Source organism: Ursus americanus, chromosome 29 (genome assembly GCF_024610735.1).
Source record: "Ursus americanus isolate L20-20 chromosome 29, mUrsAme1.1.p, whole genome shotgun sequence".
Taxonomy (NCBI): domain Eukaryota; kingdom Metazoa; phylum Chordata; class Mammalia; order Carnivora; family Ursidae; genus Ursus; species Ursus americanus.
The window spans coordinates 2,147,181-2,164,986 of NC_142155.1; the positions used below are offsets into that span (position 1 = coordinate 2,147,181).

Consider the following 17,806-nt stretch of genomic DNA (forward strand, 5'->3'; position numbering starts at 1 on the left):
AAGTAGATTCTAATTGGGGTGGTCTGGGGTGAAGCCTGTCTATGTTCAGGGCCCTGAACTCAAACGACTATCCTAGATCAAGTTCCCCATCAGCCATCCTACTCATCCCTACAGTAACTACTACTGCAAGTTTTATGTTAGTACATTTACATTTTGTATAAACACGCATTGTTTCCTCCCCACACCCTCCACCCCTTTTGTTCAGGCCTCATACCATACGTCTAGTTCTGTACCTTGAGAATTCCATGAGAAGAGAGAGAGATCGTGTGGTCACCCAAAACATCGGTTACTCAGCAATTAGGACAGTGAACATTATCCCGTTCTTCAAAATAATATTTTTAAGTGAAATTGCTTACCCAAGTATAAGAAACTGCCCTGGGGCTGGAAGACTCAGTTGTATAGAGTCTTTCAGAAGTATCAGCAGTGATGCCCAGCTATCCACTAAATTGGGCACTGGAATTCTGCAAGATAAACATAGTTGTATATATACAGAGAGAGAGGCACAGTAAACTTTAATTTCACTTATATTTTCCCACAGCCTTTAACACATTTTCCTACTAGTTTCTCTGAAACATTCCCTAAATTTGTATAGACGACGATAGGACAAAATTCCTAAAAGCTCTATGTTTTCTATTAATATTATATAAAAAGAAACCCAACACATTTAAAATATCTAGTGTGACTTACTAGTATAGAAATTTTGTTAGAGAAATCCTAGTTTTTAATCACGTGGACTCTCAGGAGTAAAATACAATTGCAGTAAGTCTCAGTGTAATTACTGACACCATAGTCACTGTTCTCTCCACTTATATTAGCTCTTTCTTCTTCACCTATAAGTCTTTATCTCATCGAAGGGGGAGTTATCAGTCTGTCCTAACACTGATCTCACGTCTAGAGAAATTAAGATTATCTGTTTCCATCTGCCTTAACCCTTAACACCTCTATGTATCTAAGTTCAGACTTTAGGTAGTCCTTGCTCTAAATCACAATCAGTTTAATATACTATCTAAACTAACTTTACACATTTTAGTCACAGATCACAAACTGATGTCAAGTTTGGTGATTAAAATGCAACTGCCCTATAAGGGAAGATTAAGATTCAAGTCTTCAGTAAGAAGTTTATCAAAACTCAGGGGTCAGCTAAACACGAAACTGGAACACCAGAACAACTCGGTATTTTATCATCATTCCTAACCTTAAAAAAAAGTCAGATTAGATGGCCACATGTTCACCTATATCCAAATAATAATGGATTCCGTGGCAACAGGTGTGGTTTCCAGTTGGATTCAGCATTTCATTTATATTTAAATGATTTCCTTACAATTCATTGCTTCAGTATCCATCGAATCTTCAATGCACTTAGGTCTCTAGGTTTGCGGGATCCACATGGCTGGCTCATTAACATTCCCATTGACTTGTATAAATATATCCCTAGACAATGTTCCTAGCACTTGTTTTTTTAGTTTTAAAACGAAAAATCAGCAACTTCTTGAGAGGATTCAGGTGCTTTTCTCCTCTAATCCCTACTTTTCACATTGCTAATGCGGTAAGCAGACGTCTGTGTCAGTTATCTTACCTTTGAATGTAAGCATAGAAAAACTGCAGCATGCAGACTTCCAAAGAAAGATGTTTCTATAAACAAAAGAAATCAATTTTACAGTGAAGAAAAATGCTGCCTTTGCTTTTTTATTGTTGCAACTATTCTGTACTTTACTGCCAATTTTTAATATAAAACATTAAAATAAAACAAAAACAGTTTGTCATAAAAAATAAAGCCACGCAAACTTTCATTTAGTAGAAAACTTAACCTGAGAGCTGTTTAAAAAATTGAAAATGGAAAGAAGAAATCAAAAGGTTCTCAATCTCCACCCATAACATGTCCAAGTTGATACTCCAGCCATTACTTTTAAATGTCCATCTACTTCGTAAGCATCGACATCGGTTTTCTTTAATCAGCTTATACTTACTTGGTGCTAGCAGACTTCGGTTGAAGATTTTTATGAAATTTGAATTTAAATCTATTTTACTACAAGTTTCTGCTAAATTAGTGTAGTTTGTTCAAATCTGAGACCAACTCCTAATAGCCTCCTAACGTAGTCTTTAACCAGAGATAGTGCCAAGTGTAACATATAATAAAAAAGAAATCACCTGCCGTTAGGATACTGATGTCCACTGACATTTATGAGTTTGTTCCTTTTTAGTACCAACTACTCCCTTGAAGGATCCCCTTTATCACACAAAGAAAAATTCAGTATCTAATGGATTCAGAACTTAGACTTAGAGCAAGGAGGCAGCCATTGGAGGGTTGGTGGTGGAATTTGCTCTTGTTTTCATATCCTTCATTCTTAGTCCAATGTCCGGCACAAGCAGATGTTCAAAATATTAATGCTGAACTGAGTTTTCACATGCAAATTTGAAGTCCTATCGCAAATGCCCCGGGGTGATGTTAGAATAGTAAGCAAATTATTAAGAAGTTAATATGGATATTAGCTATTCACACATGCAAGTACGCTCTTCCCACTGGCAATTCAAGAAAAAGATAAAATTTTAAAAAATAAACATTTTCAGATATGTGTAACAATTCCTTATCATAACATATATCATAACATAAATCATAACATATCCTTATGATTACGTTTATTTTGACTTGGCTTAAAGTCTAATGTTCGCAGGTTGTAAATATTTTCTCAAAAAATATGATCTCTTAGTATTGCTGGAACAAAGATCAGAAAAAAGTGGAGAAGTCCTTAATTTTATTCATTTGCAGACTTTTTTATCTGCCTAATTAGAGACAGTGCGCTGTGAGTGCAGACTATAGTATTCGTTCTCTATAGCCCTTGCAAAGTGCGGGTTTGTACATAGTCAAGAAATGACACTGACTAGAACTAAGGTTACAGCAAAATGTTAGACATTCATTCCAAAGAGAAAGCAATAAAGAAGCTGTAAAAAAATAATAATAATAAGGCAACAATTGAGGTCAGCCGACCTTGGGCTCGGGCTTGTGTGTTCTTCCTTTAAATGACCAGAAAAACCTCCCCTAAGAATTCTGTCATACAAGTCTTAACTGCCTTAGACGTTCACGAAAGAGATCTGAGCAGTGAACGGCTCTTCACCAGCTACAGCAATGATCACAACAGCAGTCACTGCAGATACTGATAAATGTCCCGATTAGAGTGGAGTGAGGCCAACATGCCTTCCACTCTGCGATCTGTAAAAGAACATTACTGTACAAAAAATTCCGTACCTACCAGCATCATTTCTGAAACAATTGTCAATAAATGCAAAGAAAAGCTCTTCTTACCTTGTCCTTGGCTATGGCTGGGGGCTGCTTTAAAACTTCTTTCACGGTCTGCATAACGGTTTCTGCTCTCATGACACTGATGGAGCGAACCAGTTCTACTAGTAAAAGCTGTTCTTCACTGGCTGCAGGAATGACCTGGATAAACACATCATTGTATTTCTGTATGTAGGTGGGTATAGAAGTCTTTTAAGAGAAGTCACAGAATTAAAAGAATATTTCATGGGTTCTTTATAATATAAAGGACTTTGCAAGTCTCTTCATGACTTTAGGTAAAACATATATATTTTTATCAATACAATGTGTATACATCATTTCGAAAAATCAAATAGGACAGTAAGGCTTACGAGAAAAGACAGCAGTGTCCTATCCTATATCTCACATTCCCAAAGCAACCCTGCCCAACTCTTAGCTATTTTCTATTATTTTAGTAATACACACAGCTATTTTTTCCTATTTCATGATTTTTTTTTTCAATTTCCTACGGACTTCCTACTTCAGAAGACAAAAATTTAGCTCCCTTACACTTTTCTCCCTATCCTCCTGACACAGTTATGTCATAATTTTACTTAAAATATCCAATATTCGTATAACTATTTAGGTTGTATTGTATATTATACTGTCATTACATTTCTTTCACTTTTTGTTTTTCCAGTTAATAAACAGCTCTATTTTTGTTTTTTTCCATCTCTATCACAAATTCATCCCCAAATACTCCAATTATAAACCTCTTATTACATATTCAAATATATTAGATAATTGATCTTCTACCTTTTGTCCTGTCCTTTTTTTTTTTTTTTTTTCTTTTCTTTTCTCTTGAGACATCTTTAAGAGGTCTTTCTGTTCTACCCTGGGTTGGTAATCCCTACGCTTGCTACTAAAGGAACATCTTGATATCTCTTCTGTGACCAACAGCATAGAGATTCCCGTTCCTTGTCTTCTGTGTCCAAACCCCTAATGCTTGGATCCCGTGTCTTCTTCCTTCTTGGGTTTTCCTCCTCTAATGGAGATGCATCTTCCAGTAGCTGAGAAAGGGTGAACTGATGGCAATGCCTTTTTAAAAAATAGATATTACACGGTTCAAAAATGCCTTGAGCGGCAGTTTGGACACAGCATTCTAAGTTGAAACTAATTTTCCCATCACAATTTCCAGTGCTGCTCTTGATGAGTCTTATTGTTATTCCACTGAATAGGAACAGTATTTTCTCTTAAGTTTTTCAGATCTTTGATCTCCAGCATTCTGAAATTGTATGCTGATTTTTGTATAGATCTCTTTTCACGGTGTCTGTGGAAACTCATTTCCTTCATTTCTGGAGAATTTTCTTGTACTATTTCATTAGCATTGTTTTCCCTTCATTTCTTCTGTCTTTCTGCAAAAAAGATATTGACCCTCCAGCATCACTCTCCTAATTTTCTGATCTCCTTTCCCATATTTCCCATATTTCTAAGTTTATATTTTATTTCTGGTATTTATCCGCTTTCTCTTCCAACACTTGTACTGATTTTGTTTTGTCTGCTATAAAAAAATTTTATATCCAAGAAAATTTTAATTTTTGCAAAGGTCTTTCTTACAATCTTCTTATATAATGGATGCAATATAGCTTCAACTCTTGGAAAGGCTTCACTATTATTACTTACATGTTATTCTGTTACCTGCATTGTTTCTTTTAACTGTATCTAGTTGTTTTGGTCTCTATCAATAGTAGAGGCTTTCTTCATGTGGCTGGTAATCCTTGGCTCTTTAGTCATATTTAAATGTGAGGAATAATGATATAGCTAATATTTACAGAGTGCTTATTAAGTGTCAGGCGTTGCTCTAAGTGTCACACCTACATATTCTTCCAATTCTCACAACCCCATGAAGTAGTATTTCTACCCTAGGGTCATACAGTTAGTCAGTAAAGAAAGGATTTGAAACCCAGGGATCTGGTTTCAAAGCCTGCGCTCTTAACAACTCTGCTATTATTGCCTTTGAAAAATAAATTAAAAAGTGATGAGAAGTCAAGCATTTGTGTCTAAGACTGATGGGTAGGGAGGCCTCCCTGTGTGGTGACTGCAGCCCAGTTTTTTGTTAGTAGCCTCAAAGACTTAAGTAGCTAAATGTCTTTTTTCTTGATCAGGTCATTTGCCCAGAAGGGAATCCTCAAAATTCCTAACCTAAAGGCCATCTTTGCTTCCTGCTACCTCACTGGGGTGAGGCTAATGCCCATTTCTCAGTATTTAAACTTTTTGCAAATGCTCCTGTTTTCATCATGAAGTCTATTGTCTACCCGGATTCAGAGCCTTTCTTGACCAACTCTTTACACAGCAAACCTGACTTCAGCCTCCTGCTCGGGTAGCTTAAGAGTGGGTGGTTGCCTGAGCTGGAGAAAGGGATCTAGAACTGCTCCTTATATAAATATCCAGTCAGTCCTCCTGATTTCGGCCCCACCCCAACCCTTTGCCTTTAGAGGTACCTGACACTTGGGACCCCCCGAGACCATCTGTAGTTTTACAGTGGCAACTGCTTCCTTTCTTACAGCAATTTAGTTCTCAACTTTCTCTGTTAAATTAGTTACCACACAGACCTGTGGGTTTTTTTTCCATCTTGCAAAATTCTGCTGACACGTCTTATTTGTCTGTGGTCAACTCTCTCAATTTTTTGTCCTTGTGGGTTTATGCCTTTTTAAATTCTTTTATTCTCAATTTTGAAGGAAGAACAGAGAAAAATGCATGTGTTCGATAGGCCTTGTTAAACCACAGGTCCTTGACTGACCTTAAATAGTGCAGGATTTCACTTCTGTCTAATGCAGTATCTGCTACTGAATCCTCCCATGCAAAAAATGGGCATAAGTAGGCATGTTTACTTATTTTTATTCCTTTTGAAACATCAACAAATATGTAATGTGAAATCAGCACAAAAATTAACAGATCAGAAACCTTTCAATAGACAAATCCTCTATCTTATGTGAATGTTAATTATTTAATAGCCTTAGTATTCTAATGAGTCACTATTTAGTTCCAATATAAAACATTTTTGAGCTTTTGAACTCACAAAGCAGCAAAAATTTCACATATACTATCCAGCTAAGCCAATATATGGATTACATTTAGAAACTAACACTTAAGCTATCATGTCTTAATGAAAATCTAGTCAAGATGAAAACTCTCCATATCCTTGCTTTGTACCCCGAATGACTAACATTTAAAAAATATACTGTACCATGTTAACTTTTCCATTTCAAATATAGTTAATATCATACTAATTTTTTTTTTTTTGCATAAGATGATGTTTTTTATACTTATTTAAGACATTTGGGCAATAAATACATCATTTTAAGCCTGTAGAAAAACTGCTGCTTTTCTATTCCCCATTCCACTCCAGCCCCACTGAAACTAATGCAGAGCTGAAAATTCGCATGTACTCACCAAATGCTTATCAAATGAAACAACAAAAGTACCAAATGGTTAAACACACACCTTGGTCCTCGTGGTGGTTTTGTTCTGTCTTCTTTCATTCCACACAAAGGCAATAGCAGCCATGAAGTGAACACCATGATTCATTGAAATGGGGCCCAATAATTCAAGGATCTGCTGTCTCAAGTTCTAAAACAATTTAAATAAACCACAAGTGAATTAAAAATTATGAAACATTAATAGACTGCACTTTTAGTTTTTTGTTTTTTTGAAAATACTATATAGTGCTTTCATGTTTTGTCACCTAAATAACAGTAGAGAAATTTTAATAGTGTTAAGGGAGGCAATCATGGTTATTTTAACTGGGAAAGAAAAAAAAAACAACAAAACCCTATAAAATGATAACTGCCAATCAGTCAAATGCAAGAGTCTATATGACATAATAAAAAAACACTATATATGAAGTCCAATTACATTAGTAGATTCCTTTAAAAAGGAAAGGGGGTGTTTCATATTTAAGTGAAATTATACTACGAAAAAGCATAGTTTAATCTAAACATAAATACAAGTAAAATTTTAAAATAGTTTCCACTCTTTCTCTTCCCCCAATTTCAGTTGTGTTCTCCTTACTCCCAGATCTAGGGGGTCAGGCCCAACAGTAATATTAGGTAACTGAGGGATATCAATTCAACAACTTGACATTGCATAACATGCTTCAAAAAGAATTTTCCTCTAAGTATAAAGTAGAAAATTTGGAAAATGCAAGAGTGTAAGAAAAAAATTTAAACACTCAACCATTAATCATATTATGCCGAGATAATCACTATAAACACATTAATTTCTTTTTCTGCATATAATTTTTTGTAGAATTATAAGATTTATTCAGTTACGTAACGTCCTTCTTTCACTAAAGTTTTACACATTTTCCATACATTAAGATTTCTTCAAAACCACAATTATTAGTAGAGCTAAGTAATGTAACATTAAAAGTATAATTTATTTAACTATTTCCATATTTACTGTTTAGGATCTCTCTTTTTGCCCCTACATAAGGCGATAATGATATGTATGTATCTTTGCATAATTTTGATTACCTTAGAACTCATTACTAAATAGATTACGAGGTCACAGACTACAAAACTTTTAAAGCTCTCTGTGCATACCGCTAAATTGTTTTCTAGGAGGGTTTTGCATATTAAAATGTCAGCTTAAGATGTCCTAAAGAAAAGGAATAAAATTATAATATGTATGAATGGACCTCAAAAACATTATGTCACATGAAAGAAGCCACATACAAAATACTAAATAACACATGATTTCATTTATTAAAAATGTCCAGAAAAAGCAAATGTATATGTAGAGAAAACAGATTAGTGGTTGATTAAAGTTAGTGAGGGGAAAAGGGAGTGACTGCAAATGGGCACCAGGAATTACTTTCGTAGTGATGGACATGTTCAAAGATTGTGGTGACAGTTTCACAACTCTGGAAATGTACTAGGAAAAAAGATCATTGTACTGTATATACTTAAAATGGGTGAATTCTGTGACAAGTCATTTCTCAATGGAACAGTTAAAATTATTTAAGAATTAATTACTCAATTCATGCAGCGTGCCATAAATACTACTCAAATTATTCACGAATTCTGAATACACTCTTTAGGAAAGTCCTTGAATAAACTCCTGAGCTCCATAGGAAATGTGAATTGTCTAACCTTTGTGGCTCCGAGATTAATTGTGGTAACAGATGCAGAGGCAGCAACAGTGATCTTCTCTGAAGAATCAGCCTGATGCAGAATGCTCCAAAGCAACGTCACGGAGGACATGATCATATGAAGGATCGAGAGGATTCCACTGCGGGCTTCAAACAAGTGTTTCTGGTCTACGTTGACCAAAAGCTTAAATCGGGGCGGGGGGGGGAGGGGACACATATCACTTACTGAGGTTGACAAATGGGTACTTATTAGATCTCGGTCTTTGATCTCGGTCTTTTCAAAGGAGTCGAATATTCACGCAGTCTTACCTGGTGATACTGAGTAGTAGGGTCCAACAAGCAGTAATGGATAATGGCTGTGATCCCTTCTAAAAGAGTAAGAATCATATCTGGTGGAATGATTGATGCCATCCACAGAGGCCTGAAATAAAATGCATTCATCTGAACACAAGTTCTGTTTAGAAAAAAAAAAAGTTCATGTTTTATCAATAGTAAATGTCCAGCAGGTGCTAGGCACATAGTAGGTGCTCAATAAATATTACAGGAATAAATGATTAAGAGCATACATTAGAAGCTCTTATATCCTAATCTCTAAAATAAGTGAGTTGTACTAGAGTTCTTTTTAGCTAAGGAATTCAATACAAAATAAATACAGCCAGTAAATTTCTAGCAACTATGTAACAGCAGGCGTATCAATATTAAACGATACAGACAGTTTTCTCATATTTTACATGTAGTAGTGAAGGATATACAGGAGATAAACCGGACACTAGTCTATTAAACATTTGCCTAATTTCTGACAGACTAATTGAACATGGGGATAGAGATGGAATTCACCACTAAACTATGAAAATCAGAAACAAGAAATAAAATCAGATGGGAAAACAATTATTTTTAATTTAAAATTTTTAAAAATTTATTTGACAGGGAGAGAGCACAAGCAGGGGGTGCGGCAGGCAGAGGGAGAGGGCGAAGCAGGCTCCCCGTTAAGCAGGGAGCCTGACACAGGGTTCGATCCCAGGAGCCCGGGATCATGACCCAAGCTGAAGGCAGATGCTTAATCGACTGAGCCATCCACGTGCCCCTTAAAATCAAGTTTAGTGTGACACTGATTTCCACTTAGATAGCTTATCGGATAAAACTAGGGAAACCCTTTGCTGGGCTTTGCATTACTTTCGCCAGCTCAGTCAAGAAGAACATCAAAATCAATTTCAAACAAGAAAAAAGGCCTGTTTAAATACTCCTCTCTTTCATTCTTGAATTCTTTTACTGATACTCTTTCTCAAGCTGAATTGTGTCCTTTGCGAAAAATAACATATTATTTGTAACCTACTGATAACCACTAATTTATTGACTCAAACTGTAACTGACTTTGTGGGTAATTATGTAGTCATGATGTGAAAAATGTCAATGATAAAGTTAAAAATCCACCTTACCTACTATCGGATAATCCTGTTTCGTATTTGTACTGCTGGATCAGATTATCTAAATTTCTGCAAAGTTGCAGCGTCACCGACACCACCACCCTCTGCAGAACTTTTCCCATGTACGGCAGAGTAGACGTGATTAAACCGATCCACTGCGGGTGCATCTTACAAGCACAGTGTTGATGCAAAGCTCGTATCACTGCACAGAGGAACATGCCCTGACACGTAATTGGCTGAGCATGCAGATACTGAAGAGAGGTCATGGGCTGATGGGGACTGATGTGCTCCAGGTCAGAGACGACAAAATCAAAACCTGTTTCGTTCTCTTCGGGGATAGTCATTACCCGGTGTTCTAGAACAATGAGCCTCTGAAGCACTTTAAGAAGCTGTGACTGGAGCGTGCTGCCATTGTCAAATTCATCCTCTGAGAAATTGATCAGGCTGTCTTCTGAGAAACCCTCTTCCACGGCAACCATATTCTTACCCGCCACTTTCTCACTGTGCCACTTCTGTGCGCTAAAGATAGACGACAGCAGGCAGTGGAGAATCACTCTCTGCACTTTGCACTTGGATAACATATCAGAGATAAAACTCGGGAAACCCTTTGCTGAGCTTTCTATGACTTTTGCCAGCTCAGTAAAGAGGAGCGTCAGAATCTCTATGCTCATCATCTGCATGTTTCGGTTGCCTACTAAGTCCTGTGCAGTGACCTTGACGTGAGTTGGGTAATGGCTACGCATGTAATACAAGCAGAGGGAAATAAGGATTTCTATGTACATAGAACTCCGGAAGTTATGATTTGAGTCTACTGGAATGTGACTATAAAAGTCTTTGCCCATAACAGAAATCCGGTGTCTGGCCAAGAGATTCTGAAGCAGAGACAACTGAGGGGTGTATGCGTTATTTACACTAGTGGTGGAAATGGCATTTACAAAAGTAACAGGGTTAGTTTTTAAGATGGCTTTGATGGCGGAGAAAGCATAGAGGGTCCTCGAGGAATCATACAACTGGAGATACAGAAGCACATGCTGGTACAGCGGATGGATGTTGAAGTTGGGAGATTTCCGTGACCCCGGAGAACCCATATCACTCTCAATTTCAGAAATTTCTCCCTCTCCGCAGCTGTACCAGTTCTCTAAATCCAGGCCATCACTGAAGAACACACTGGTTTGTTTGAGTTTTTCATTTGAAGTTTTTTTCTTGTCCTCATCCTTTTTTCTGGCAAGTTTTACTTTAGGTTTTGCTCCTGGCTGTTTACCGGACTCCTTAACAATGGTTTCTTTCTCAGAGACTTTTTCTGGTAATTTTTCTTTGAAGCTGAACTGGATGCTGCTGTGACTCCTCTGTCTAGACTTGGTCTCCCCGGAAGCAGCGGGAGAGTCCTGCGGAGGCTGTGTGGTTCCGGAAATACAAGGCGAGGAGCTGTTCCTGGAGATCCCGTTGGCCACGCACTCATGGCCCCCCTCGGCGGACACACACAGAAACGGAGAGCTGTCGTTACTCAGCAAAGCGCTCTGGCCCCGCCGAGCGGACGGCTCGTCTGCTGGGAGCGGCTCCTCGCCTGGGCCGGCGTCACCGTGCTGCGGGGGCATGGCTTCCATTTCTAACTGGGGTGTGACCGACGCAGATTCTGCTTCAAGGCCACTTACAACTTTACAGATCAGGTCAGACACTACCCGCTGAACATCATCATCCGGGGAGCTCGCGCTGGGCAGCGGGGAATCTTCGTGGGCGTTCACATTTTCAGGATCGACTTCGTAGCTCACGTTGTCCCCCGCAGAGGACTGTGAGCAACCGGAGTCAGAACTCTGAAGCACTTCCATCTGCTGGTCTGGAAGATCAAAATCAGATACGACCATTGGAATCGTCTCACTGCTGGTACTCAGAAGGGAAAGTCTGTCGCTCAGCGGATTGACAGTGAGACTGAAGTTCTCTATTTCGTCCATGGTAAGCGGCTTCTCACCATTCCCTTTGGGTGCAATGAGTTGTACTTGGCTTACTGGCATTATGAGGACAGCAAAGAAGGAAAAATAGAAAACGTATTGAAATAATTGAAATGGCAGATTGAAGTCAAGATTTTTCATCGTTAGCTTCATCACCTTATACTTGCCTACTAAAATTATATTTTAATTTATTACTATTTTAGACCCTTTAAGTTAGAAAATTATGTAGAGGACTATTAACTAGAATTTAGTAAAGACAATTCAATAAGAGAAAGCCTATTAATTCAATTGAATTAAACAGAACAACACATTTAAAACAGATACAATATAAAAATTTGCCCTTATCCCCAAATAAGGTATCTTTTGTACTGCAGTTCAAAATTTTAGTTTTTTTCCCTCCCTGTGTGATACTTCCCTTTACCTATGCTATTTCTAAGAATTCAAGTAGTCTGGTAGATCATACGTATATATGTATGTACGTATACGTATGTATACATACATACATACACACACACATATATATATATATATGTAGTTCCTTGATTTCAGTAACGTTCAACATCTATGAATTACCTAGTAAGTAAGGCCCTAAACCTGGAGACAACGGCGGTGAGAGAGGAAAAGACATCACTGCCTTCTACAGAGTCTGAACTAGGTAGGGGTCACAAACACATGCATCCATTTCTGTACTTCCCGAGGGGCACACTAGGCTGACGGCAGTCTTTTAGAAAGAGCAGCAGGCCAGTTCCATATGAGTAGTACCGAGCAAACGCTATAAAACAGGGAAAGCATCATGACCCCACAGGTAAGGAGGCTGATGTCAAGACAAGGCGAGAATTCCGCAGACAGGCAGGAACCACAGCAGGTGAAATGCTAACACAAAGAAATTGGGGCACTAAGCAGGGTAGAGCACGCTCTGAGAAGACTCAGGGGATGCAGTGGAAAGGAAGGCAGAGAAGGGAAAGAAGCCGCCGTAGAAACACACTGAAGATCAAGTAGGTGCACACCGGCTCGGTGGCAACTTCGTCACTCAGCAGCCATGGGACTGTGGGGAAGCCACAGCCCCTCAGCAGCAGCTCCCTGCTCCGGGAAATGGCCTTTTTATTACTGACCCCACAGGGTTATTTGTCAAGATACAAATGCGATATGTGAGCATCTTTGGACTCTGAAGTATAATAAACTAACCTAATCTATGGGGCCATTATTACTGTATTAGAGATGGCATCACGTGACAGCGTGTCAAGTGTGGACTTCTAGGAATAATAGTGAATTTGTACCAAGCACTTGCGATATGCCAGTCTGCCCGACACATGTGATAAAGAGATGACATCTGAGGTTCACAATGAAGCCTGGAAAGGTGGGCGCTACTATTCCCATTTCACAGAGAAAGAAAATGACTCATGAAATCCAAATGTGCACTACAAGCTTACTATACATTCCGGGTGAAGTACCTCCACAGCCTTGCAGGACCAAAATCGCCAGTTAAACTCCACAGGTATTTTCCTCAAAACTGAGGACTGTCTTTGCCCTGGGCTGTGTTGACTCCTCCCCTGAATCAACTGACAAGAGAGATCCCAGTCCTCTAAGGTACTGCCGAAGTACATTCTGACATGGCCCACAGGAGCACCGCCAGGGCATGCGGAGGGGAGAAAGTAAGCCCATGGAGAACACCTCACTGTTGCCCATCACCGCCGTGTTCACCTCTCACTTTATTTTTATAACTTAATTCTAAATAAAGCTGTTCCACTTCCATGGGATATTCACCATTGCTGCAGGCAAAATTCTGCATGAAATGCTTGTCACTCTCTTCTCCGGGATAATAGGGAGCCTTATTCCAATAGCGTTCTGCTTGTACACGCTGCACTGAAACCCTCTGAGTTTTGGGATGAAGCAGGAGCAGTAGCAATGGTTCTAAAACTCTTGCAATATCATGTCTTTGTAGCACTTGGTTCAGCCAGGCTTGTCCCACGGAGCTGGTAGAAGCATCGAGGCTGTTCAGGCTATCTAGCATGATGAACAGTGACCTATAATAAACACCAACAGTTAAAGAACAAAACACCCACCTGAATTGCAGCACTCTAGTTTTATTAAATCAATATTATAAGTTTTGTTATTTTGAATTAACTTTTTTAAAAGTAGTCCTACTTCAGGATAACTGCTGACCATAGCATTTTAATAATCTTAATCTCTATAGTCTCAGTAGATATGAAAAAGGAGAAAATCATCTGCTTTTTTAAAATTTCACAAGCATATATTACTTTCATGAGATAAATTAACTAAAGAATAGGGAGGAAAAAAACCCCTTAGTCTTGTTTCAGCACCATATTCCTGTTCATGTCACCAAATACGGAACTCCCTGCAAGTCAGCACTGCTCCTATGTTCTTCTGCAGCCAATCTCTTTAGAGTCAAACCTATGAGCTTAATTCAAGGACAGACCTGTGAAAGGTATAGAGGTGTGGTTTGGAATCAGAAAACCCAAGATTCAAATGTGGGCCATCCACTCGACCTCATGTGTGGTTTTGGGCAAGCGACTTAATTTCTCTGGTCCTTCAGTGCCTCATTTGTGTAATGAGAAAAGGCAGGCATCAGATGAGAGACGGTATTTGTAAAGTACCTAGGCCAAGGGCCTAGTTCGTTGTACTGGTTCAATAGCAGATAATTTAAAAACGATGCTGCTGCTGAAAAGGTGATGTCCAGCAGAGCACACACCTGGTCCTGAGCTGGGGCTATAAGCATAGTCAGATCGTGGGCCGCCTCTAGGAGAGCTGCGGGTGAGACTGCTATTATCCTGCCAACATCCGAACCACCGTGTAACAGCATCTCCTTGGAAGTTAGTGCAAATCTCACATCTGGGGGATAAGTCTCTTAAGTGGTCTAGACAAGTAGCGAAACCACTCTCAGGCAGCTACCGGTTCTCTGAATCCACACAAGTGGTCCGTCAGTATTTTAGCTATAAATTTATTAGGTCCAGTTCGGGCAGAATATTGAAAATAACTGTTGGAGAAAGTTACATAATCTACTGTTTAAATGAAACTTCACTGTGAATAGAGACTCAAAAAGGCTGTATTCACTGCTGTATCCCCGTTACCTAGAATGGTGCCTGGCACACAATAGGGTCTTGATGAATTGTCATCTAGTGAAAGAAAGGGGCTCTGAGTGCTTCAATGCCATGCATTTTAACATAGCTTAGATTAAAAAAATAATAATTTACAGGTTTTCTTTACAAAATCTGTAAACTGTTATTTTCTACCCCTGCCACACTAGCCAGAGGATTCAAGAAAAAAGACATTGAGATACGTGACTGTAAATCCGAATATCAAACGCAACCAACCTGTCAAAAGAACGTGCAAAAGATGATGACTTATTTATATGGAGATCCCTTGTGAGATGCCAAAGCACCGCGAACTTCGCATGCGCTTCCATCCTTATTTTCTGAGGAGGAAGATGGGAGATTAAATTGTTTTATTCTCCCTTGGAGACATTAAGGGATTTTAATAAACCAAAACAGCAATTTAAGAGGCAGTATTAGGTTCAATGTTCATGGTACTCAACACACAACAAACTATTTTTATGAAAGCAGAAATGTAAAACAGACTTAAACATATACAGAAATATTAAACCTGAAGGATCATCTCATGCTACCTCATAAATCATTAATATTTAGACTAGGTAACCAGTTTTCTAGATTACAGGGGATAGAAAGAATGATGCACATGCTACGATGTCTTCAGTACAGGAAGCACTTTCCCTCTTATTTTAATATAAATACTTAGTAGTCAAAATTTATTTCATTACACAATACAATTTACTTTTGCTCCCAGAAATTATATATTGGTCTCAAATGAATTTGTCATTACTTATAAAGCTGGTTTATTAGATTCAAAAATTTAAACAACTAAAAAATTATTTCCGTAAGAAATAATTACATCACTTTGAGATTATCTTGAAAACATTAAGCATTATGGTAGTAATGGTCAGAACAATGGAAAAATACATTATTCAGAAAGACCAGCATTTGGTGTTAGATAATGAACATGAATTAATATAAATCAGGTAGGAACTGTGACGTTATCAAGATCTTTATAGTCTTCCTCTAGCATATGTGGAATCCTTCAAGGAAAAGCCTCGCCAAATCAGGGACCGAAACTGTCTAAACAGCTTCTGATCAGTCAGAGGAGTGCTTTTTTTTCCTGAGGCCAAATAAATGCTTTTCCTATGAAGCCTGTATCTGTACATCGACCAATACAAACATGTTAAAAAAAAAAAAAGTATTTTAATTTTTTTCATGGATGTAGAATACCTTTATTCAGAACTTAGTATTTCTTTAAAAATAAAACATTACACAAGTAAACAGGTATATAATTTATCCTAGATTTATACTTAATGTAAACAAATGAAACTAAATGCAAGGCTTTATTAAACATTTTATTCCTAAACAATTTTCAAAGAATGTGCTAAAGTAGAAACAGAATTTTAATAAACTTTTTATTCCTCTCATTTATTCCTTCATTAGCCCCTTCCCTCCTTACTAAAAGCTTCATTTACTCAACACAATGCCTTTTTTCAAACTCACTAGCATTTAGAGTTGTTAAAAATTAGGGTGATGCACCTCTAAAAGCTGTTTGATAAAATCCTGGGTTGATGGTACACAGCAGGCACGAGAAGACCATACACTTCACTGAACTGCCCTGAAGAGGTCAACCAGAACAACAATTCCGGCTGCTTCTTAGGAGCACCCAGAACTCTATCACTTTTACTCTTACTGACCTCTGGATCGCTCCATATACATTAGGATACAAAATCCTTATTTTGGCTATTTATTATAATGCAAATAATATCTCACATATTAGCATTCCTTAGCTTATAAATGTAACTTGACACACACATCATTTCATTTCACATGCATCTGTTAATGTATCCAACTTCCATAACCAAGGCCACTACTTTCTATTTAAATGATCCAAGAACTTGGACCAGCAACAACTTTAATCATTGCTACCCACAACTTGTGTCCTGAATCAAGAAATAAACCCAGAATCTGATTGTGGGTTACCTGATTTTTCATATTACTGATGCTGTTGTAAAGAACTTTCTTCCAAAAAGGACAGAACAAATTTGTTTTAAAGATATGAAGATCACTCTGGATGAATTTATGTAATCTCTAATCAAATACTAGCTACAATAATTTTCCTAGAGTTTCTTTAATTTACCTTTTGGTATAATGGGAGTGGGTAGGTGGGGGTGGGATAAGATAAAAAAAAAAAGAATTTACCTTATCTTTATGGGTTAGCTGCTGACTTATAACATCCTCACAGATGCTAGAAGAAGGAACCAAGTTATGTAATTGATAAAACAGTTCCACACTTTTCTGGTGGTGCTGAGGTGTCCTATCTCCCAGCTGATCCCACAATGTTAAAGCTACATGCTATAGAAAAAGATGTAAAAGTGACAGTGTTACGAAACCATAAATTAAACCTTCTTTAACAAACATTTCCTGTTAGGTACAATAAGCCTCTGGATGCCAGACCTCGAAGGCCTTTAATATCCATTATGCCATTAGGATGAGATTTAAAAGTGTAGCTTTCCATGTGCTCACTTTTTGGTCATAAAGGCCATTAGAACCTCTTATGACAGACCTTTAAGGATTGATTATTTTTATTTTTTTAAGGCCCCTCCCTAATGATATTTGATGTTTAAAACAACTTTCTGCAGGGCCCAGAGAAGACCCTATTTCACTATTTTAGTGCCATTTAGTAAAGTGTTGCTAGAACACATTATCCTTAACAGGATACAAACCCTACACTGCATTTAATATTTATGACTGTATGTTACAAAATGAAATATAATTCATAGTCCAAATATCCAAATTATGTAAGATATACAAACTAGGTTGTACGTATTTCAGAGTTCCATGTGTTAACACAGCCACTTCGTGAGCCACGATAGCATTAATAACAAATGTAATCATTTTTAGGGTTTACCACCACAACACTGTTATAGAAACCAACTCTGATCTAGCAGGAGAAACGA

The 17,806-nt window shown here is 37.9% G+C and overlaps 1 protein-coding gene across 10 annotated transcripts in view; it reads right to left on the minus strand.

Annotated features, from left to right (window-relative positions):
• The window catches only part of DOP1A (DOP1 leucine zipper like protein A), a 104,630-nt gene that overhangs the window by 15,504 nt on the left and 71,320 nt on the right, over window positions 1–17,806 (minus strand). For 6 of the 10 annotated variants that reach the window (XM_087856914.1, XM_087856919.1, XM_087856918.1 and 3 more), the window contains 10 exons: window positions 17,049–17,201; window positions 15,108–15,208; window positions 13,540–13,799; window positions 9,842–11,831; window positions 8,715–8,859; window positions 8,407–8,589; window positions 6,758–6,883; window positions 3,302–3,436; window positions 1,577–1,632; window positions 357–461 (listed from right to left, as the gene is read on the minus strand). In XM_087856914.1, the coding sequence (XP_087713040.1) occupies window positions 357–461; window positions 1,577–1,632; window positions 3,302–3,436; window positions 6,758–6,883; window positions 8,407–8,589; window positions 8,715–8,859; window positions 9,842–11,831; window positions 13,540–13,799; window positions 15,108–15,208; window positions 17,049–17,201 (3,254 nt within the window). The remainder of the gene's footprint in view (window positions 1–356; window positions 462–1,576; window positions 1,633–3,301; window positions 3,437–6,757; window positions 6,884–8,406; window positions 8,590–8,714; window positions 8,860–9,841; window positions 11,832–13,539; window positions 13,800–15,107; window positions 15,209–17,048; window positions 17,202–17,806) is intronic. The other 4 variants (XM_045804400.2, XM_045804373.2, XM_087856917.1 and 1 more) reach the window with 1 other exon arrangement.